Source organism: Excalfactoria chinensis, chromosome 6 (genome assembly GCF_039878825.1).
Source record: "Excalfactoria chinensis isolate bCotChi1 chromosome 6, bCotChi1.hap2, whole genome shotgun sequence".
Taxonomy (NCBI): Eukaryota; Metazoa; Chordata; class Aves; order Galliformes; family Phasianidae; genus Excalfactoria; species Excalfactoria chinensis.
Window position 1 is genome coordinate 13,819,698 of NC_092830.1, and position 25,240 is coordinate 13,844,937.

The following is a 25,240-nucleotide window of genomic DNA, read 5'->3' on the forward strand; positions in this document are numbered from 1 at the left end:
CACCAGCAAAGGGTGACAAAGGCTGTGAACTTACAAAGCACACTTACTGAAATATAAAGGCTGCTCCAAATGCAATGCCTCCTATTTTATTGTCAGCTTACAACATCAGAGATGGATGTTGGTGTCATTGCAGCAGAGTTTGAACCTTCCACTAAATGTTGTTGCCATGTAACTGATGGCAGCACTCTGACAAAATGGTATCTGACATGAAGTGCATATGAAGAAAAGGTATGTAACTGAATTTTTTCATGCATAAAAAAATTGCACCCAGTGACATTAACCAACAATCACTGAACGTTTACAAAGACCAGACAGTGGATGTGAGCACAGTGAAGCAGTGGGTGGTACATTTCAGCAGTGGTGACAGCAGTGTGAAAGACAAGCCACGTTCCAGATGGCCATGCAGATTTTTATGAGTGCAGCATGCAGCTTTTGTTCATCACTGGTGAAAATTCATAGCTGACAGTGGTGCCTATGCTGAAAAATAGTGCTTTGTAGCTGAGAATTTGCTCTTTGAAATAGTGTTATTGTGCTCTTTGTATCTGTTCTAGTTTTCATAGCAACAAACATGTGGGATTACTTTTGGAGTGGCCTGCATACATTCTAAGCACAGTGGGGCATACAGGATTTCTATTGTTTACAAACATTTTTGCTACAAGTAGCCTGAAGCAAATAATACCAACTAGCAACGTAAGGTATCATAACAAAAAACACAAATGCTGTAGATAAATACTTAAAAATAAAAGGATATATAATAGCCATCAAATACTTAAAGTAGCTGTCAAAATAGAAAGAAGGTCATCTGGCAGATTTATTACTTGATATGCTAAACATTTGAGAGGCTAATTTTGTGAGACTTATAGGATCAGCAACTGTCCCTTTAATTTTTTGGATGCTTGTTGTATTATTAATTTATGATAAGATATGGAATTAAATGTTGGAAAAAAAAGAGGGAAATGTGCCAATAGAGAAACTTCTCCCACTTAAATTCTGCAAATGAGCCACTTTCATTTGACAATACTGCATCACTTAAGACATTTGACTACAAAAAAGAAACATGCTACTAAGAGCAGGAATTTTCTCTTTCTCAGCATCCCTGCTGTAATTTAAGTTAACTTTTTTAAGTGGATCATAGTCAGAAGTTTAGCAACATGAAGTTCATTCCCACAGTGTCAATAATGGGCAATACAAAAGCACTGTTCTCACTAACAATACAAAAATCTTCACAACCACATCTGGAATTGGTGCATGAATACAAATGACCAGAGTAGTAACTAATGCTGGAAACTTATTCTAAATCTGGCTTGGGATAAGACTTTTTGTTTGTTTGTTTGTTTGCTTGTTTGCTTTTAGCAAAAGCAAATCCAGTAATTCAACTGTTGCAGAACCTGACATGCTCACTCATGTTTCTCTCATGTATCTTTCTGCACAAAGGGTTAGAATGTTAAACACTGGTCTTTACATGAACATACAAAATATCAGATTCTTTAAAACATTATTCCTTTGATCAGCAACTATCTTTTGCAGGTATGACGGCACTTATGTAAGGAGAAAATATATTCAAAGATACTTACAGTTTTCTTTCTGGAGACTCTTGGATACAGTGGCGTTCTTCAAGACTTCCATTCATTTATAGATCACTCTTTTCTAACAGTATATTTCCACTTGACTTTAAATCACATAGAGAAGAACACTGAAATTGCTATGCCAGATAAGATATGTTCCAAGTTTCTATCTCAGTGTGGCAACTATTAGGTATTTCAGATGAAACTGCAAAGATCTTCATAGGAGGCAGTTCTTATTGAATAACATAGCCTTACAGTATATTTTTTTCCAGGCATCCATTAGTTCTACTCTTTCTTTTTCCTACCCTGTGTCAATTACCTATGCAAGCAAAAAGCACCAAAGAGCATCACTGCAGAAGGGATCCCACAGAGATAGTATAAACTCAACTATACAGCTGAAAAGATGCAATTTGATGAAGAAAGAAAAAAAACAAATGAATATTTAGCTTCCCCTGAATGGTTCTTCTTTTCTAACTTTCCTACCAATTTCAGAGAAAACATATTGTCATCATTCTATTCATGACTGTTCTGTATATCAGACTGGTAATGTTTATACTGGTAAATTAAGATTAGGGCCTCTTTTAGTCAGATATTGAGAGAAAAAAAAATAAATAAATAAGTACATTACTGTCCTAGGAGCTCACAGTCTTATAAAGGAACATAGGAAAGGGTTCAAGACAAGCTCAAAAAGCTCTCAAGTATTTTTTGCTGTGTTAATGATACATCTTTATACATAAACATCTGTTTATGATCTGGACCTCAGTTTGGCCAAATGAGAAATGATGACAAACATATGCTTTAGGATCAAATCAGTAAACTTGGATTTTTGTAATACATAGAAATTTGTCTGACATCTATTTATGCCAAAAGATATACCCTGTAGAAAATGGATGGAGATATTCCTATATCCTTTATGCCCGAAGACAATATACTTGATTTTGAAACTAAGCTCATGTTTATATGCCCTTTGTATTTTGTCCTGATTCCTTTTCCCATTCAGGGTCACCTGGGATGCAGAAACAGAGCCAGTGACTCACTCAGATTCAGCATCAGTGTCCCCATTATGTAGGCTGATTGGAACTTCTACTTAGTTACTGACTGTCAGCATTGTTTGCTTTCTAAACTTTTCCATATGCAACTAAGCTGCTGGAGATAAAGGTGTGTTTTTTAAGCTTCTTAGCTACTTAGGAGATATAGTGGACTGGATTGAAGGATTTACAAATTGCAAAAGCTACAGTACGCAAAAAGTACAATGTGCCTATCTCACTACTCCTGCAAGAAAGAGGAGAAAGGGTAAAAGCTAATTCTCCTATCCATGTCAGCTTCCTTTCTTCCTCCCTGTGTTTGCAGCACCTTTCAAAACTCTGGTCAAGCAGAAATTAACACTGCCAATATTTACTGCTTTACATTGTGATGCAGTAGAAAAACATCATGCATGGCATTTGAATTCCTTTGATTTTATCATGTAATTTATCTGTTGGCCTGTCCACTGGATAAAAAGACACTATTAGTTTTAAGAAGCAATGGAGTACACTGTCACAGGAAATCAATCAATCAAACAAACAAACAAACAAAAAACTATAGTAAGACTTTTTGCTTTGAACAATTATATGGGAGCCTGTTGCCTTTTTCTGTAAACCACATAAACTTGATGAGATTTGTTTGTTTCTTTTTGTTTGTTTTTTTTTTTATGTAATCGCATTTCATTTAATACAATTTTATTGAGTAGACATGGTCCTGAAAAGATGAAAATGAAGTCACATAAATCACATCCGTTTTCTGTAAAGCCATTTGCCAGACGTACTACTGGGAAAAGAATAAGAACGGCAAATACAAAATGGAATAGCCAGTCAAAACAATTCAACTCTTTACTTTCTCAAGCAGAAAGTTCTAGTTCATCCTTACCGGGCACAGAAGAGTGACCTCTACGACTAACTTGAAGCAGATTGAGTGCTAGTCAACTAAGCATGTCTGTCAGTGTAATTAAGATTCTTGATCTTTCTCAGAAGCACCAGCAGCCATGGCTGGAATATTTGTAATCTGCTGTAGCTTACTTAATTGAAAAGGACTTGATTGAATTATTAAGATTACAGAAATCTACAACTTTTGATGAGACAGAGAAGAAATATTTTTTTTGCAGGAAAAGAGCAGAAAACAAAATTAGGCAGAAGCCAGGGAAGGAAGTGACTAAGCAAGCAACTGTAACCATTTGGAATAAATCATTTTTATGCTAGTCACACTGTGTATGAACATAATTATATGCTTCTTAACTTTGTTCGTGTTTTTCTCTTTCAGTTGCAAATCTGTTCTACTGTCATGTTTAGTTTTCAAAATGTTACTAATGCTGTACAAAAACACAGAATTCTGGTCATCTTTGGATTTGAAAACACAACCTCAGAATACCACAACTGAGTGCAAGAACAAGTGCACTCACAGGGGTAAGCTGGGATACTTCTTTGTTCAGTTTTTCATGTAAGCAAAAGAAAAGAGAAACAGGAAATTGTTTCTGAGTATTTCAACAGGTCAAGTGAAATCAAGATATTCTGCACTCTTAAATGCTTATACCAGTACACCTCTTTGTAGTGAGAGCAGTAATATAACTAGAAACTAGAAAGTAGCTCTATCTAGGAAGAATAATTGTCTCATTTACTAGTCTGGGACTGACCCTAAGAAATGCTATGTATATATTTCTCTTTTCATTTCAACCAATTGAAATACATTAGCAACCCTTCACAATTTACATAAGCAAAAATAAAAGTATTGTTTAGTAGTTTTGACTGTTTTCAAAATGAAATTCTTGTAACATCTAAAAAGTCCTACAGTGAACAGAAGGTGACAGCCTTTATCAGCCTAGTTTGTCCTCTAAAGAAATTTTGCCATTAGAATAAATCTTACCCAAAGCAAGTAATAAAAATGACAAAAGAAATGGAAGTCCAAAAATGGATAGGTAGCCTAACTGAAAGAAAAGACATATGTCTGAAAATAAATATTGTCAGATAAAAAAAGTGAAGGTACTAATTTACTACACTGATCAATTTCCAGAATAAGGAAATGCTACTGTGCTTCTCAACAATGGAAACACGGAGGTCTAAGGAAAATTAAGGTTTAAGATGCAGTTTGGGAAGCAAGTTATATGTTATATTTTTTGAGATTTTTGAGAAGGTGTGATCTTGGCTTTCCTGTAATCAAAGTTATTTCCAGCTACCTTATTCTAGAAGTCGAAAAGCCACAGCAGTCAACAGGTGCTGACCTGATAACATCAGTAATTTCTCAACTTCAGCGTACAATGAGATACCAAGGCAGTTTCATTTGGAGTACCAAGGAGCAGCTAGTTAAATGTGTAATAAGGAACACATCTGACATTCCAAAATACCTAAGTGTACTTTATCTATGCACTCTGTGCTGAGGAACTAGAAGATAACCATTTCTTAAATAAGCATGTACAGGGTAGGAATTAAGGAAGAATGGCTATGGGAAAGGCATGAAGAAGAAAAGCTAATCTTGAGCTTTTTACCTACACATCAATAACTAAAGACTGAAAAGGTCTAGGGCTTGCTGGAGAATAAAACTCCTTGCTGCTTACCAACCACAACCATCATTGCAAAGTCATATACTTTTCAGCTGATGAGAGCCTGGAACACTATGTGACATCAGACAGGGTCTAAAGATCCCCACACAGCCATGCTGTGCACACCTGACTCTTCACAGGACAGCACCAAGCTGCTTGGGACAAGACTGCTAATCTGCTTGAAGTCAGCTACATGCTGCTACCAGCTCCATCCATGTCCCAACCATTGCTGGAAATCTGTGAAAATGAAACTTTACAACAAAATTCCTTTGTTAATTTGGCACCTCTGAAAATAAATTCTCTACCTGTGCATTAATTGTTATAGCAAGATAGAAGTCAGAAATTCCTAGGAGAACAAATTACATCTCACAGGCAAACCTACCTCATGATGACACATAACATTCTAAATGCTTTAAGCTACATAACATGTGGGTGCTGCTGGGACAGTAAAACAGTAGACTGCCTTCTGGTAATGGCCTATTAGATCCCAATAGTGTAGGAAGCAATTGCGAAGAGTGTGGGTTTATTTTAACCTGCCTGGCATCTTCATAAAAGACTACAGGCAGACCTGCAAACAGAGGCCACTGAGAACATTTTGTATTTTGCACTTGCACATCTCTAAGGCATTCATCATTCACCAGAGTTTGTAGCATTCATGTTTTGTAGGTTGAAGCTAGAACTATGAGTAAGATATAATTCATTTTATTTTCTTCATTGATAATTATTTACCTTTTAGTTCTTTCACTCATACTCACCTTCTACTAACATGCTGGAGGACAAGTCTGAATGACATACTACACCCACTGAAGCAGAAATACCACCTACCAGTTTTGGAGAGCAAACAAAATGAAAGCTTTTCACTTCCTGTACTTGTGCCTTAAGATGATGGGACTGAAGGACTGCCTGCATGCTTCAAAATAGTAGGGGGGAAAAAAAATCAGTATCCAATTTCTCTTTAAGAATACAAGAGTTATGACAGGATCCAAAACAGCTAGCTGTTATGCCACGAATGAAAGTATTAGGCTTGTATGCAGCATAATTTCCACAGGAACAGATTACATAATAGAATGTCCTAGATTGGAGGGGAGCAGTAACGATACCCACCAAAAGAGTAAGACTTAATCATGGCATCCACCCAAAGGAGAGCAAGGGTACCTGCCCCTATTGGGAAGGATGTTGCAACCCTGACTGAATTCAGAGGCAACCACATCACTGTCCAGACCTCTGGCTGTGTAGTGTACATGAGCCTTTCCTTGGAATCATGAGGTAGCAGTCAGAGCAGCTGTGTGAGGTGTGAGCAGGTAGATAATCTGCTCTCCCTCATTGCAAGGTTGCAGGATGAAATAGATAGACTAAAAAGTGTCATGGGGACAAAAAGAAGAAGCAGGAAAACCCATTCACCCATGCACAGACAAGTTACTTCAAAGGAAAAAAATACAAAATCCAAGGCACTCTGTATCACATAAGGTTGAGGAAAAAAACTTGCAATGCTGGAGGCAAGAAAACAAAGGAAAGGAGGGAATTAAGGCAAATCTGTGCTTGAAGCTGCGAATTAAAACCCTCTTTGTCTGCTCCGCTGCCCCAGGCAACTCTCTACAACAGGCCCTGGGTATGGAAGACCCATCTGTGGGTGATAACAGACCACTCAGACTAGACCAACAAACAAAACAAAACCAGGAAAAGCCTCCAGGAAAGGGTAATCTACAATGTTGGACAATCTGTTACAATACCTTGTTAACAGTGCCTCTTCCTAACACCTAGTTAAAATCTCTCCTCTTTTGGAGTAGAGATTCTTCATTGCCCCTAGTTCCATCACTTTGCAATTGTGTAAAAAAGTCAGTCCACCTCATACTTTAAGCTCCCTTCAGTACTGGAAGGCTGCAATGAGGTCTCCCTCAATCTCATCATAGGGGAGGTGCTCCAGCCCCCTGATCATCTTCATGGCCCTCCTCTCAACTTGCTCCATCAGCTCCACATCCTTCACAATCAGAAGTATCTGTGACATATCCAAAATGCCTACCTTTTAACAGAATTATAGAGTTGAAAATCTTTACTATTCAACAGTATGTAACTGTGCCTGAGGAAAGTGATAGCATGTGTTGCCCTGCAAACTGCGTCACTGAGTTTTTCCTGGCATACAAAAACTGACAGGTGTGTTCCTTTTGTTTTCTACTAGCAATCAGATGTTATAGAGATGTTTTTGACTCCTAGAAAGGAGGCATGTCTCTGATTGAGTTTCAGGTCTTCCCCCACCTTAACACAGAATTTGTAAAATGCAGTCCTTTCACCTTGCAGAGCTAATTGTTCCTAGCTGGAGAACAAGGAGATGTTTCCATTTATCTACATCTTGCATCTACCACCTTGGTCCTTTGGGTCAGTATCAACAAACTTCTGGGACAAGACTGTTCGTGTGCAGTGTTATTCCTTGTTTCTTTAGAGTAATTTTTTACTTCAGTCCCTCTGCACTGTATGTTCCCTGAATTTCCCTTTCCTACACTTCCTTTTTGCTATGTTCACCTTTGGCAAATCCTGCATCCTTCTGAGTTTCCCTCTGTCTTCCCATGCTTCAATACTTTCCTGGGAGTTATACCCTTCTAGCTCTAATCTAATCCTCACAGAACATCAGGTTCATTTAATCACTGGCTCAAAAATTGCAGACATTTTATTAGATTTATCTACTCTTAATGATACAGTGATAGCACACCAAAGTACCCTTTAGAACAAGCTACAATTGCTAACCCAGCTGATTTCTGGTTTCTCTATAGTGAAATAAAGTTGAGGGAAAGACATAAACCCAAGCCCTTCATAAAGCCAAAAAGAACACAGTGCAGTACTTTTTATCTGCAGTTCCCCAAAGGAACGTGTGGTTACACACAGAAAGGCACTCCTAGACCAAGGAGTTCTATCTATAAACAGAAAAACACCGTATCCAGAAGCCTACACTCTGTGCATTAAGAACATAATACATTGTGGCTAAAAAGAATCATCCTGGTTTTCCAAATGAGTTTCTTATGGAAGTAACAAAAATGGAAACATTTCTTAAAAACAAAACAAAACTGAAAACAAAAAACACTCAGTTACAACAATTATTGCACAAGAAACATATATTAAAGAATGAGCATGAAAGGAGGAAGGCAATGGAAAACAAGTGACTGAACAGGGAAAGTCTTCTGACGGCTGATTCACATAGAATCCCACTAACCACCACTAACTACTGTTTTCTTGCACTTCGGGAAGCCTACATTTCTTCTCTTCACCCCTCAGTCCTCAACCTCCTGGAGCCTGGCAATTTTGTCATCCCAAATGTCCACGGCAAATACACGTGTGGTCTCTGCAGGTGTATTTGTCAGGGTCATAAGGAAGCAAGAATTGCTCTTTCACCTGTTCTTTTGTAACATGTTCGATTCCACACCAGTTCTGTAGAGGTACTAGCTTTCACAGTGAATGTGATCTTTTGTTCGAAGCTTTGCTCTTCTGGCTGCAATTCAGGTTAGGAAGTAATTAGCTTTTCAGAGGCGTGTTGTGGCAAAGCACAAAGACCACAGCCAGAATGAATGTAAAAAGAAAATATATTCAAATTTAACTAAATAAGCAAAACCAAAACCAAACATGAAATTAAATTAAAGCAAATTACTCCAAAGGCTGGCAGTGAGCAAATTAGTACAGTACAATGCCCAGACAGATAGTCTACTGAAAGTTTAGTACCAAGAAAAATATCTGAGCCATCTCTCCCTTGGGATACTGTACCATTCTGAAACATCTTTGAGTTTAATTTGTTGGTCACACTGATCAAGAAAATCATAGGCTCCATCCAACACTGCCTTGTCACCCATATAAACATTAAGACATGCTTAACAACATATCTGTCCATATTTTATTTATATATTTTTTTAATGTATGTCATTTTTACCCTCAGAGAAAGCCCAAGAAAACTGATCATGGAAGCAAACAACTCAAAACTAATAAGGTACATGGAATCTCAATTTATACCCAAAGCTGAAACAGAGACCGTGTAAGAGAGTACACAAATATTTGTCCTAAGAGTATTTCCTTTTCAGAATAGTAAAAATTCTGTCATTGTAGACAGAAGGAATAACATTGATTCTCAGCACTAATCAGTGCTCATGCGCAGTTAGTGCAAAGGCACTGACATATCATTTGCAGCTTTTACCTCTTGTTCTGCTACTTCAGTACAGCATGCAGGTCTGCCTAGTGCAGGCACAGAGCAGTGAACTTAAAACTTCTGTGACTACAGCAGCTAACAGACACAGACTCACACGTGGTCTAAGTTAATTTCAAACCAATCCTGTAACTCCTCCTAGGAGTTGCGATATTAAAACTAGCTTATCCATAAGAAACATTAACCAGTTTGGCCTAGAGTACTTTTTTCCTAGCAGCATGAGTTAGGAGGTAATGCAGTGGGGTTGCAAAGATATATAAACTGTACTTGATACAAGGCAAAGGTTAAATCCCTTACAAAAGGTATCTTCCTATCTAAAATGCAGCTTTAACTTAATTCCTTATTTTTCATCGTTTATCATACATCTATCAGACCGTGCTGAAATTCTGCTTGAAATGGTTCATACTGGGAGCAGCTTTATTTCAGCAATTTGAAAAGAAATCATTCAACTGTATGAAGATACAGAAATGTAATTTAAAAAAACTGTTTATCAGACACTGGCACTTTTCCTGCTTGTGTAATTCAAAAAGGATCGCAGTAAAGAAAATTGAATTTGGCAATCCATTAATACAGATTTGATGCTCTCTCTGTTCATCTCTTGATGTCTCACCCCTTTCAGAAAAATGAAAATAACTAATGGTAAAAGAGCGGCTGTTCCCTCACATTTGTCCACTGTACTGGCAATTATTAAAACCCTGGAAAAGCTACTGAAGCTCTGCTGACTCATGGTGGCAGAGAAATTACTTGTTAATTCCATAATGAAGATACAGAAAGAAGACAAAGGAAGAAAAGCCAGAGCACTATCAAAGTCTGAGAAGAAGGATCAGACTGAGCTAGTAGAGTAAGTGATACCAGCTCTTACTGAGAAAGAATTTGGAAGGAATCTGAGGCTTTATGTACTATGTTTGAACCAGATGAAGATTCAGACTTAATTTCACCCCAGCTGACTTTAAATGTCTGAGCCGTTTCAACAAAGAGCTCACTTGTCAAAGGCATCCTCTGTCAGCAGAGGAAGAGAGTGGCAGTTCCAGGAGATAAACTGGCTTGCTGAAGGTCTGAATTGTCTTCCAAAGATGCCAGTCCTGCTCCATCAAGTACACACAGACCTCAAAGCAGTGATGGAAAATCTACAATAAGCACATCAGGACAGGCACATGATACTCCTGCCAGCCAAACATCTCCCCGGAATATCACAGTACCCAGGACATCCTGAATTTTTTCACTGGCCTCCCAGGCCTATGGATCAGATTCAACAGCTAAAGAGCTGCTGTGTTGGGAATGGGAGATCGTGATAAATTTAGAATTAACCCTTTACTTCTCCACAAAACTGAGTCACAGTGGAGAACTTTTTCATGGTGGGGATTGATGCAGATAAATAGTTCTGACTGACAACATGCAAAACATTTACCAGTTGTTATTAGCCAGGGGCAACTGTGCTCCTAATTTAGGCACTACATTTAGGTGCATTAATTCTCTATCATAATTGCTTTAAGCCTGAAGTCATTCACAGACTAAGTACAAGGCAATGCTGGCATTTTAAAACATGGAAAATTTTAGGTTTTACCTTGTTTTAAATTCTTCAGTGCACAAAATCCAAAGCACATTTTTCCAAGGAGTAAAGTTCCTCAGAGGGGAACAGCAGTTCTTACAGCTGTCTCACTGCATTTGAAGAACTATCATCTATACTCCTGTTTTAACAAGCAGCACACTTCAGGCTTTTGCATGATCTACCACCACACAGATCTTTGACTTTATATTTCTCCATCACCTCTGATCACAGATTTCTTGGTGAAGGAAGAATGCTAACATGGTACATTTGATATAACGCCATCTTACCATCACTCTGCCCAGTTAACAGGGTGTGTCCTTTCTCTACAGCGTACAGCAAACAAAGTAAAAGGAAAGAGAAAAAGGCTCTTTGTGACAATCCAGAGTCACACATCTAAAGGAATTCTGCATGCTTTACCCTCACATAAAATTCTAGCCACAACATAACCTACAGTAAAAACAATTCACCTGATAGAGGTAGCACATCAAGTCACTTAGCTTGTCCCCATACTGTAAGGATTATGGAAGCGTATGTTTGAAATGTTTGTGCTGTGGAACAAAGTGATAACAAGTTCGGAAATAAATGAGCACAATACTCTCTTCTAACCTCCTGGCATTATGCTTTTAACAGATGAGAAAAAAGCAAAAAGGCTAATTGTCAGCTCCAAAACATTTTTCACGTTGTAAAGTGTAGTGTCCCCACTGAAATGCTTGATAAGAGACACAGTGAGGAGCTGATACTTCACTAAAAATAAATAAGTAAATAAAAGTTAAAAAAATAATAATAATAATAATAATCGTGAGTTATTGCAAAAATGTCTTGTGAGCACGTCTAATGCAATGAGGAGGGGAAAAAAAAACAAATAACCCTTAGGACTGGAAATTTGTATCCGTGTCCTACAAATGTCATGTTATCCTTCCAGACGAAAGTCTCAGCCTGCATATAGAGCTATTAAGTTCAAGGATGCAAAACAGCTTTCAGAAACAGTAAAAGAGGCTAAGAGGATTCGGATATTTCAGCATACCTCACTAATTTACATTGAAGCTGACCAGTCTGCTCCTATTACTCACTCAGAACAATCACTCTTTTCCCAGCAGAGCTTACTCATTTGCAAGATAAAAGGAAGACATTTCTGCACATGCCCATAATATTCTTCACCACTGGGGGCAGCTTTACATAAGACTGCATCGCTGAAACCAAAGCAACAGTCGGACGGAGCTTTCAGAATGACAGTACGCAGAAGTGAGCAGAGCTTGTTCGTTGTACGGGCTTATTCTACCTTCTATGCTACAAAGCAGTTTCCTAGCCGGATCGGGTACTAAGTAAGGGAACTGCTGTGCTATGGAATACAGATGTGTGAATTCAGATAGCTAAATGGTGCTCGGAAGATTCTAAAATGCTTTCTTATAAAGCGAAATTTTAAGAGCCAGGTTTCTAACTATAAAGATGCAAAAACGTAACATCCATGAAGATCCTATTACCTAGGAAGAATTTGACATTTTGCTGCGAATGCTGTGTTGGGATTGATTTATTCTTGGAGTGTTCTGCATGGCTGGCAAAGAATAATGTTCCAAAATCGGTCCATCTCCCAAGGGGTCCAATTTTTCTTCCTGGGTGTCAGCGAGCCCTGACTCACTACAGTGCAGCTGACAGGGGCTGCCATGCTTGTGGCACACTAAGCAAAAAACAAAAGACCTAAGGACGACCTTTGAACAACACAAAGGATGGGTATGTTTTTCATGTTATTTTTTTAATATACAATTCATAGCCACTGCATAGCCTCTGCTTTAATTACTCCATAGACTTACCTTTATGTGATTTGTGATTACAGTTAAATTGCTTAGGGATTACACCTTTTACCCAACTGTTTTTTCAGTATTTATAAAGGCATTCTTTAAAAAAAAAAATCTGAGTAAAGAAAACAATGTGAAAAGTAGTTGAGACAAGCTAGGGATTTTTAAATGATTGTTGAAATAAAGATTTTAGCATGATTGAAAGAAATGACTGATGTGTGGGGGGATAACTTTTCTAAGTTGTTTTTATTTCCAGGTTTCAATGTAATTAGGCTACTGAGCGGATCAGCTGTAGCTCTGGTAATAGCCCCTACTGTATTACTGACAATGCTTTCTTCTGCTGAACGAGGATGCCCTAAGGGCTGTAGGTGTGAAGGCAAAATGGTATATTGTGAATCTCAGAAATTGCAGGAGATTCCCTCAAGTATATCTGCTGGTTGTTTAGGTTTGTCCCTTCGATATAACAGCCTCCAAAAACTAAAATACAATCAATTTAAAGGTCTTAATCAACTCACCTGGCTCTATTTAGACCATAACCACATCAGCAATATTGACGAAAATGCTTTCAATGGAATACGCAGACTAAAAGAGTTGATCTTGAGTTCCAACAGAATCTCCTATTTTCTTAATAATACCTTCAGACCTGTGACAAATCTCCGGAATTTGGATCTGTCATACAATCAGCTGCAGTCTCTGGGATCTGAACAGTTCAGGGGCTTAAGGAAGCTGCTGAGTTTACATTTGCGGTCCAATTCCCTAAGAACCATCCCTGTTCGAATATTTCAAGATTGTAGAAACCTTGAACTGTTGGACCTGGGTTATAATCGCATCCGAAGTTTAGCAAGAAATGTCTTTGCAGGCATGATCAGACTGAAAGAGCTTCATCTGGAGCACAATCAATTTTCTAAGCTCAACCTGGCACTTTTTCCAAGGCTAGTCAGCCTTCAAAACCTTTATTTACAGTGGAATAAAATCAGTGTGATAGGACAAACTATGTCCTGGACCTGGAGCTCATTACAAAGGCTTGATTTATCTGGCAATGAAATAGAAGCCTTCAGTGGACCTAGTGTTTTTCAGTGTGTGCCCAATTTACAGCGCCTCAACCTGGATTCAAACAAGCTCACATTTATTGGTCAAGAAATTTTGGACTCTTGGATATCCCTCAATGACATCAGCCTTGCTGGGAATATATGGGAATGCAGCAGAAACATTTGCTCTCTGGTAAACTGGCTTAAAAGTTTTAGAGGGCTGAGGGAAAACACAATAATTTGTGCCAGCCCGAAAGAGCTGCAGGGGGTGAATGTTGTCGATGCAGTGAAAAACTACAGCATCTGTGGCAAAAGTACCACCGAAAGGTTTGAATTAGCACGAGCTCTCCCAAAGCCAACATTTAAACCAAAACTCACAAGGCCTAAACATGACAGCAAGCCCCCTCTGCCCCCAACTATTGGAGCCACTGAATCAAGCTCTGAACCCGAGCACGACACAGAACACATCTCCTTCCATAAAATCATAGCAGGGAGCGTGGCCCTTTTCTTGTCTGTGCTTGTGATCCTGCTGGTAATCTATGTGTCATGGAAGCGTTACCCAGCCAGTATGAAGCAGCTGCAGCAGCGCTCTCTCATGCGAAGGCACAGGAAAAAGAAAAGACAGTCACTGAAGCAAATGACTCCAAGCACACAGGAATTTTATGTAGATTACAAACCTACCAATACTGAGACCAGTGAGATGCTGCTGAATGGAGCAGGACCCTGCACGTATAACAAATCAGGCTCCAGGGAATGCGAGGTATGAACCATTGTGATAAAAGAGCTTTTAAAAGCTGGGAAATAGTGGTGCTTTATTGAACTCTAGGGACTATAAAGGGAACGTTTTTCTCACTTTTCTGGCACAGCTCTTCCATGTCACTTATTTTGTACATTCATAATACTGGTCATTTTGCTCTCATACATAATCAACTCATTGAAATTTAAATACCGCAATCAATGTGAAGTCTGAGCTCTGGTTTAATACAATACCTATTGTACAAATCCTCTACTGATTTCATTAAAGTCTTGCTTGTTTTTAAATAGAAAACTTCTTTCATAACTAATCCACTGCACCTGCAGTGAGTGTGCTTCTGTTTAGGGAGAAAAATCACAACAATGAAGAAAAATAAATAAACCCATCTCCCTTCCCAGCCCATGCTCTGAAACTCGCTTTTTGAGCTAAGGTACTGTAGCATGATAGGCATTCTGATTTTTCTGAGTCAAGAGATGGTGCAGGAGCAGCTCTGAAAAACAGACCGATTTCTGCCCAACACGACAAAATAAAAAGAACAGTTGAGTCATCAACCCAAAAGTAGAGTAGGCTTAATATAAATTTCAAAATAAAAACTGTAGAGTGGTGTTTATTCTACTGCATTATAGCAGTTTTTCTATGGCTGATAACTAGTAATTGAAACCTGTTTATGTGACTTCATACAAAAGGTGCCAGTGTTTATCCCTTACACCCAGTTGCCTTTCAGAAAGTAGTCAAAAGGCATTCATTAAGTGAGGAGCAGGAATTCCTTATTGATGCAATTAGAGGAACTGAAATGTGCAGTAGCAAAAGCGACACCACTTCCTGCACACATTTGTACAAGTGCTCATTAGAAATTCTCTTTTCAAGACTGTCAAAGACATTAATGTAGCTGAGGAAACAATTAAATCTGCCATTTTCTTCTAATTCTTTCTATTTGCTGGGCTTGTTAGGGTTTGTGATGTGTATTGTACACTGTCTCTCCAATAACTAAATAAGGCTTCATTGCAATCAAAGCCAAACAGTGTACGTTTTAGAAAAACAGCAACTGCAAAAGAGCTTTCAGAGAAAATCTGTCCCTCACTGATCTAAGAACACTGCATCCAAAAATCCTTAAACAAGACACTGACAAATTATTTTTCTCTCTTACCAAAACCCTGATGACAAGAATTCAGATACTCAGTTTTAACGTGGAATCATTCATGAGTTGTTTTGGACAAAATGCAGATTTGTAACCTGGCTCCTCCCTTCCCCCTCTCTACAGAAGCTTTTTTTTTTTTTTTTTTTTTCTTCCAATTGCTTAGAATACAACATCCTCTGTATTTGGAAAAATTATCATACATTCTATGTATTTTGATGGCCTTCTGAACACAGATGTTTTCTTTCATTCTTTAAATAATACATCAGCGCCCATATAGAAGTAGAGTTTGTAATGCAATTAATTTATAACTTGATTTGGCTTAGTAAACTGCACATCTTCAATCACTCAGAAGGGAATGTTTCTACAAAGCAGTTTCACTGCAGCAGATTAGAGGAAGCAAAGCCTTAGCAGGATGTTCTATTGAATTTTTACTAGAAAAATAATAATCTCAGCCAATCACCTCGAAATGCACTACTTACAACAAAAACAAAGCTATGAATTGTTTCTTTAAAGGAACTAATAGACATGAGGGGTATTTGGGTTTTGTGGTGGTAGTGTTGTTGTTGATTTTATCATATAATAAAACCAGTCTCATTTTCAAGGACTGTAGCAAGGAAAAAACTAAGAGTAGAAGCTTGAAACTATACTGAACACTGCAACACTGAGACCTCATTTTATTAAATATAAAGAGGATCCTGAACACTTAATAATGGAAGTGCTGAAGATGTTTTAGCAGCACTGAGCAGACTGTAATTTTTAAGCTGAACTGTAGCTTAAAAGTTGCCACTGAAAGTCAATATAAATGGAATTATTTTAGCTATTATGGGATTCAGTTTTCCACTAGCAAGTCTTGGTAATCTCTGTGCTGAAGGATTATAAATTTGCTGTAAACTTATTGATAAGAACTATGGCCGTACTTCTGTAGTCTTTAGTGCCTGCAGTGGTGACTAATACTATGTACTACTAAAACAAAAGGGATTTGGCCCCAAACATACATATGTTCATACACAGAAATACGTGTATACACACACATGCACACATATAAGAAAGTTCTGCTATTCTTGACTTTGGGAAGTGCCGACTACATTAAAAAAATAATTTCATATGATCAATACATGTTATAAAATTTCTTAATATATTGTAACTGTGAATGAGCTGTGAATAGCTGAGTTTGACTTACAAAGCAACCTCAATGCCTTATTATACCTCAACACATAGAAATAAACCCAATCCCATATCCCCCTACAGAAAGCATTTCCTGTAAATTTACCACTAACTCCCTTTGAAAAATATTTAACAATGGGACTGAAAAAGGCCAGTATGTCATTAATCATAGATGACAAAAATAGCAAAAATTCAGCACATTTCTATTCAAGTAAACATGCTCAGATCAACTGTGTTATTTGTTGCCTGAGAAACAACAGACAGACTTCATGTGTTGCCGACTATGTACCAAACACAGATGAACTCATAATTGCTACTATTGCTGCTGTCTTATTACACAAAATAAAATGCCCAGTATAACTAATTGAACCTTCTTGCACAGCCTGAGGCCTGAGAATTGAGTTGTTAAATCCCACCCTAGTGTCTATGGCTTAGAAAAAACTTTTTTAACCAGCTTTGTAGCACATTAAATTGTACAAAGCACATGCTTTAAACTGCATAAAGAGAACATGAAATAAACTAGCCTTAATTCCACCATTATAGAATTAAACACTATAGAATTGACTTGTTTTGGGTGACTAGGCCACCAGTCACAACTTTTAGTCATCTTGTAGGAAACAGCGTCAACTTAACTGAGCAACTTTCAGTTCCTATGAGGGGTTGTCCTTTTCCTAAATACAAATGAAATGATAAAGCCTCAGAGATTTCAGAGAAGAAAGTTCTTACCTGTTTCTCTGTAATCTGGACCTATAGAGTTCTTGTCCTACTTTACCTTAGCTTTTGGAGTTTTTGATGCCAGTCTCTCACAGAACTCTTAAAGCCTTCCTGGGTTGATGCTGAGAGATCTTCAGAGGGTGTGCAATAGCTATGATGGCTTTTAAAGCCCACTCCTCCTTCAAGTATTTCAGGTACCAATTTGAGGAAGGAGATACAGGAGATGTGACAAAATGCCTCTTATAACTTGCTTGTCCTTTAATGGCTTTGATGCAGTCCATATATTCCAAGTTGAGAACAACAAGATAGCATTTATAGGGGTTCTTGTTTGTATGTTTGTTTTACATCAATGTCTACTCCTTTCCCTGAGATTTATCCAGTGTTACATAGTGTTTTGGAACTACCATTTGAAGACCAAGGCATTTCAAGATAGAAAAAAATGTAGAACCCCTTCATTTTCATTGGTTTAGCAACAGTTATTTAAACAATGAAAATAGAAATGTCAGCTGGGATCACCAAACAAGGCTGTTTCATCTTACAGCAGCACCCCAACAATCTGGAAAGTTGTCAACACATCCATTGCTAGCCATTCTACAAAGATCTTGCAACAATCTCTCATGTTAAAGCTTATATGAGACGTATTAGGAAGATGGCAAGAGATAACAGAGATTAGATCACACACCAACTGAATTCTGGGAAGGTAAATCCAGTCCCTTTCTCCAAAGACTTCCTCTCTCTTAGCCAGTGGACTAGTTAGCTTTCGAGCTTTTGAGTTAAAAGACAGAGATGCTATTCACTAGCTCTTAAAATACTCAACTGATATTTTAGAATACTAGATAATACAGAATGCACACTTTTTGAAAAGAAAATAACTAATGTATTAAGCAAATTCAAGCAGACTGGTAATGTTCATTCACTGTGCTGAGATTACCTCCAGCAATTGCAGAGTAGAATAATAATAATGAGACCAAGTGGCTTGAATATAATGAATGCAAGCATCTCTGCTGGCTGGTAGGCTTTTATTACTCACTATCTGCATTTACACAGTCATCATAGATTACTGTTTGCTTTCTTAAATTTTATATGAACTAGCAAACCTTGATATAAAATTCAACTGCAAAAATGAACATAAATTTACAATATTTCTGCAAACACAATTAAAAATTCTCAATTTACTGCAAAGGAAAAGTCTTTTCCACCAGCCACTCAACTCTAGATAAATATTCTCTTAGATGAATTTTCGTGGAACAATAGTGACATCCAGTGGGTAGTAAGCTTAATCACAGGTCTCTACTGCATACAGATTTGTTTGCCTTTTTACTCTATATTCTTCTGCTTAACATGATAACAGCATCTAATCCTTTTATCAAACTAGGCACTCAATTGTATTTTAATTTCAACTCTATGGGAGTCATAACCTGGACACAGTGAATGATGGAGAAAAGAATAAATGACTGCTAGCAAGAAATGGTCTGTCCAGTGTGTAAAGATCCACTGTCATCAAAAGGCAAGAAACACTGAGCAATAAGAATAGGAGCTGTAACATTTTTTTTTTTTAAATTTTTTTTTTAGAACTTCTTACCTAAAAAACACAACTAAGTGACATTAAGATAATGTAAAGATTTAGACTACAAACAACTACTTCAACTTCCTTAAACAGCATAAGATTTTTAAAAACAGCTTAATAAGAATAAGAAAGGCAACCGATGACAAAGGAAAGGGAACACACTCCATTTTAACAAGTTAAAGGTACAAATAATGTAAAAATTGCCAATGATGTGAGTACACAGCATATTTGCTTGGGAGAAGGTTATTTGTAGTAACTTGCTGGTATGTTCTGTTGCAAGTACTTTAGGCCTGAGGGTACATCAATACCACCAGTAATATTTAAAACGACAGTGAAGGATATAAGACAATGAAATCAGGATTAAAGCTACTGTAGATAGCAGTCAAATCTAGTTTCCTAAAGAAGATGCACAAGAACTCATTTTACTCCACAATGAATGAAGTACAGTCATAGTTTTAGATTTTATGTACTTGGGGTCAACCTACCAGATAGTGTGCAGCCCTTGTTTTTATTTCTAGCTAGCTTTCTAGACAGCAGCTAGCCATGACAGCAGCACAATACAAAACTTTGATGTGATCTTCAGGGCTACAGCCAAACTATCTCTTGGCATAATGGTGAGTAGAACAAAATTGAATGCAATAAAAGCAAAAAGTGACAGCATACAAGAGCTATGAACTGACTAGCAAGAAGGCTATAAATTAATAAAAAGTAGTATATTCAAGGCAGTTCATGATAGATAGCTGGGATTTGGTGGCCAATGTTTTACCTACAGGAAAAATTATATTAAAGTTAGAAATAACACAAGCCTTGTAAAGGCAATCATTAACAAAAACTTGCAAGGAAAGACAAAGACAGTGTGTTTTATTTGACCTACCCATTATAGAGATCACATGTCCTTAAAATTCTAGTCCTGCTCTTGATACTAGGCTGTCATGGCTATAACACTAGTATTCAAATGTAAGACTGAGCACTGTTTACTTAGGGGAGATGAAAGGGATGAAAGACACCTACTCCATTATTAGGCTTTCCTTTCTAAACACATGGATGGAATTTACAGTAGTTATTACAGGAAATGTTTTATATCCATGTGAAAACCACAATTTTAAAAATCTTTGTTAATGAAATCAAGCAAACGTTTTAGCAAAACAGAATCTTTCTTTCTTACAATTTCTTACTGTTCCTCACAAGCTCTTTAGCTTGTATTGAAGAAACTAGAGATCTAATCTCAAAAACAGAGATCCCTCCTTATATGTCATTTTAATCCCTAAAACAGCCTCTCCTATGTTACTGTGTGACTAGTACATTGACCATATGTCACACCTTGTGCTCTTGACTACCTGTTCTGTTCCTATTACTTCAACATTGGTGGTAGACTTAAGATCATGTCAGACTTCATAATTACAGTTCAATCTTGAAAATATCAAAATATTTCATCAAAGCACAATCAGACTTTATTAAAATAAGGTTAAAGGAAACTGAAACATCCTAATTACTTATTTACTTGTACTCTAAGCAAAGACATAAATACACTATGAGGTTTATTGCTTCACTACACCACTGCAAAAATCACCTGCCCAGTCTGCATGCAGATCCTTTTCTTATTCAGACTAGCTGATTAGATAAGTAGCTCGGTCTCTTCATTGCTTACTGCTAGGAAACAAATGAACAAGCAGCTTTGATATTGGCAGCTGTCTGCAAGAGTTGTAATCATGAAGTCAGCCATCATTACAGTTATCCTCACTTGACAACTATAGGAGGTACTACTGGATATCATGTATTATAGCTATGCTATAATGTTATATAGGAATCATATAAAGATTTTGCATTTTTATGGGCACTACTATTTATATGCAAGTTTACTGAGAGGTGGAAAACAGAAAAGGCTCACAAAAAGGACTCAGGAAAATCAGTACCTGTAAAAAGTTGAGAAAGATCAGTGAAATTTTCCAGAAGTAAACAATTTTAGAAGATACAAAATAATTCTAAGCTACAATTGCAGTGTTAAAACAGTAGTGTTTGTACAGTTCCTAAAGTATTTCTGTTGTTTCTTTTTGTTTGTTTTTTAATTGCTACTATCTGATTCTGGACATTTTGAAATACTAAACAAAAAAACTTCTCGGTAACTTCTGTTTCAAAGCTAATTTAATCAAATGGAGAAACTGACTTCCTCTGATGTAACTTGCCTTCTCTGAAGCTGTGGGACTGAGTTTACATGGAAATAACCAAAATACTTTTCATCTTACTGTACTATTGTCTGTTGTACGATTGCTTCCACCGTCTCTAGTAATGATATAATAGTACTTGTTGATAACATGGATTACTCTAGCTGAGCCTAGTCCACTGACTTTTTTTCTGTGCTTTATGGCAAAACATGGGTAGTGTCAATGGGTCTAATGTGCCCTTTGTGCTCAGGAACAACATACTGCATGTTGGAATAATGTTTCTTTTACAGTAACTCTGCACTTATTGGTGCTGCAGAACCCATGTATCTAATTTTAAATTCAGCACTGTATTTCCCAATTTCTTAAAGACTACAAAGCTCTCAAATCAACATCAAAATAATGCAGTGAGATTGCCGTTCTCTTCTGCCAGTTCAGCTGTAACTCAGGAGAGAAAGCATGCTCAAAATGTTCAAAGAAAGAAACAAAATCTCCAATGGAAGCTGGGCACCCTAATTGCCTTTGTAATTCTTCATTCCATTATCCACATCATTACAAGTGGTTGTGGATATAGGAAACCTAAAGCCTGAACATGCTTTTCGCTACAGCATTGATAATAAGCAATTATGCATTAGTTGTACAATCTCTGTGCCACTGAAAACACAACCATCATAATTGGATTCCTTATTCCAAAATACGGATTTTATTATGCATATTCCAGCTTCCACATTGTTTCTTTTTGCATATTTTTTATTTTTCCAGTTATGCAGAAATGCCTTTGGTTTGCAATGAACTGTGCAAATGCCACAGGGGATAAAGGGGAATGCAGTTTACAAAATACAAACTAGAGTCATGCAGAAAAATACTTGAGACTTCAGCACCTTAAATAATGTTTGTTTACTCATTTTTCAGTTTCCTGTGGATTAACTTGTTTACTTTAAAACAGGGAAGGTTTCCAAAATCTGCAAATGGGAATTTAAGCACAAGGATGACATTCACTTCTTGCAATAGTTGGACACAAACATTTCATAGAGTGCTACTCTTCTCCCCTTCCCCTCAGAGTGAAATTTAAACAAAACTTGTTATTCAATGTGCTCTGACCAGCTTCCTGAAGCTGTTAAATATCACCTTGCAGGACACGTGTGCAAGTTTTCTTGGAAATCCAAGTAAACAGTTCTACCTCAATTGTGCAGATGGTGGTAGATACATCTTATTAAGATTATGCGAGATATTTACAAAACAATGTGGTATGTGCTTGGAAATTGTTTACTGAACTACTAAGAGGGGTTGCCACAAATTTCTTCCACACAGGTAAAATTAACCAACTTTAGAAAAGTGATCATTTATGGTTTAGTTTAAAACCTGCTATAGATTTAAGAGTCTATTTTTAATCAGATGAGGTTATTCCCATATATCTTGCTAATGACCATCAGAGTAACCTTACATAAAAATATTTAGCTGAAGTTTGAGAAAAGGATAATCTTTTCCTCTTTAAAAAATAGTACCGTCAAATGATAATTCCAGCACATCAGAGCTTTTTTAGCAGTACACTATGCTTTGTAATATAACACTGCCATATCACTGTATTAGCCTTCCAGCCATCTATAATGTGAGTCACATCCTCAAAACAGTGCAGGCTTCACTCTGCATTGCTTCATACCAGCCAGATTCTCCTGAAACACACTGTACTACCCAGAACACATATACATTACACATAAAAATAACTTCTAATTTAAAAATGAATTTCACTTCACGTCACACCTGTGACCCAGAGTGTAATAGACTTACCAACCACCTTCCAAGAAAGTATCACAACACTGGCAAAAACCCTTCAGTGGGAACTTCTCCTAAGGCAACTTGTACCTATTCCAAACCAGTTTGTACTTTTAGGACTCAGTTTTGAACCTTCCCTAATTTTAATAATCCTTAACAACAAGTTTCCAAACTACACTGTTGACATAAATGTGGGACAAAAGCAAAGTGAGCAACATTATTATATGAACTCAAAAGCTGCTTACCACTGCTAATTACTGGGCAGTAACTTCTCTTCATTAAAGAACAGTTTTCCTTCATGCATAAATAATGCTGGACAACATATTTCTCTTTGTCTGTAATGACACTGGCAATATATGTTACAATGGCAGAGAATATGGTGGGTGGGGGAAGAAGTGAACTGACGTTCTAAGTCAGAATTCTGTACATTAAATCTTATATCTTCCAATTTAAAAAACATATGTAGAAAATAAACAATTTACCCCAAGGGAAACAATAAACACTGTGAGGTGGTCTGCATACAATTGCTAGCAACTGAGCTCTTTTAATTGAGAGTTTGAACTTAGAGCTCGTATTTATTTTACAGCTCAAGGAAACCAGCCAAAGCCTCTCAGCACTCCTGGATTTTATATATACAAAATTTTTTTGCTTATAACATCTTTAGGACAAATTTTGAAATATTAAAGCTTTAAGCAATTGTGTAACAGACTGAGCAGAAGAAAACAAGGGAAGCTGACTGTGAGTCCTATGCATCTGATATTAATTTGCATGTCCAGCAATACAGAGGTTTCCTTTTCTATAAAGCTTAATAAACAGAGTAACTTAAAAGAATACAATTTCTTACCATCCAGAAGAGTACAGACTTGTCTATAGCTAAAGCATATGTTCAAACATAGAAGAAAATTTTGTCGCAGTGTACATTAATTTGCAATCATTTCACAATAGATTGCACTCTCAAATCTAGAATCATACTGCACTTAGGCTTTAACAGTATCTTAAAATTTCTTTATAGTAATTATAGTAATTCAGTTATAGCAATATAGTAATAAAATGCATTTTAAAAAAATCCACAGAGCTACTGATAAGAATGCTTTGGCTTCATGTATAAACTAACATGGCAAATTCTAAATTTAACAAAGACAATTTCTCAAAAAAGCCTCATCACACTAATCACATCCATCAAGTATATAAAACACATCTTGTCAGCTAAGAACAGAGAACTTCAATTAAGTGTAAAACCTTATTCAGCACTTCAAGCTGTTAATGGCTCAAACTCATTAATGAGATGATGAAAAGAAAAGGCTCCTACGTACAGAGTCTATAGTGAGAATTTATTACCAGTACTCATTAATTCCGCCTAAGCTCATATACTTAAGAAGCTGTCCCACATTTATGTCAATGCTTCAAATATCAACAGAGAAAGACACCAAAATACTCATGTTTGTGAATGTGCATGTACATATATTTGGGGCACAACAGCCATTTCTGAGGGAGAAGAGAGAGAGAGAGAGAGAGAGAGAGAGAAGGATGCTTTTTTTCCTCTAACATAGAGAGCTCCCAGAATACCTAGTGTGATACATTAACCTGCTGCTGCAATCTGTGGTTTATTTGAACCTCAAGACAACTTTGGTCAAAGCTTGCTATTACTATTTGATAACTTTATACAGACTTCCAGCAGACCATATGAAAAAAATATTTCTAAATCTTTCCTTAGACATTCAGCAGTGTGACTACCTAAAACTGATAATAAAGTTTACCTGGCAGGCACAGAAGTTTTGCCTCAGAAACAAATATAGAAGGGTTTGTCCTTTAAGCTGTGTGAGTGATGAGGCCTTAAGCAGAAGAGAGGAAACTATCAAAATGGCACTTTAAGCTGTTCAGGACTTTGATTTTTCAAGTAAAAATAAAAAACACTAACAGCAGACCATAAAGCATGCCCAGGCTTATAAAATTTTATGATTATTTTGGACAGTTTTTATTTAAATGAGATCAGAAAAGCAGTGGAAAGAGGTTTACAAAACCACAAGTGAACGATCGTTCAACTACAGGACTTTGGTCTCTGATGTGAAGAAAAAAACACTCCTCAAATTCTTATCTCATTTCAATTCAGCAGCTTCAGGGTTCATGAATTTTCATCCTAGTTGTAGACTGCAGAACTTTCTATATGTGCTTTCAACCTTAAGGAAGGCTATCATTGGAATTTCCCAGCTGCAAGATATTCTAAGTGCAGGTTTACTTCTCATAGAAAGGAAAAATATCAATATTCTGATTTCTTTTTTGGATTTCTC

General features: G+C 37.0%; 2 protein-coding genes across 5 annotated transcripts in view; one reads left to right on the top strand and one right to left on the bottom strand.

Moving 5' to 3' along the window:
- The window catches only part of CTNNA3 (catenin alpha 3), a 384,435-nt gene that overhangs the window by 193,871 nt on the left and 165,324 nt on the right, over window positions 1-25,240 (bottom strand). The gene's annotated exons all lie outside the window — the stretch shown is intronic.
- The window catches only part of LRRTM3 (leucine rich repeat transmembrane neuronal 3), a 78,816-nt gene continuing 65,646 nt past the window's right edge, over window positions 12,071-25,240 (top strand). For 2 of the 3 annotated variants that reach the window (XM_072339612.1, XM_072339613.1), the window contains exons 1-2: window positions 12,071-12,590; window positions 12,912-14,443. In XM_072339612.1, the coding sequence (XP_072195713.1) occupies window positions 12,587-12,590; window positions 12,912-14,443 (1,536 nt within the window). In that variant the 5' untranslated portion in view covers window positions 12,071-12,586. Of the gene's footprint in view, window positions 12,591-12,613; window positions 14,444-25,240 lie in introns of those variants that run through there. The other variant, XM_072339611.1, reaches the window with a different exon arrangement.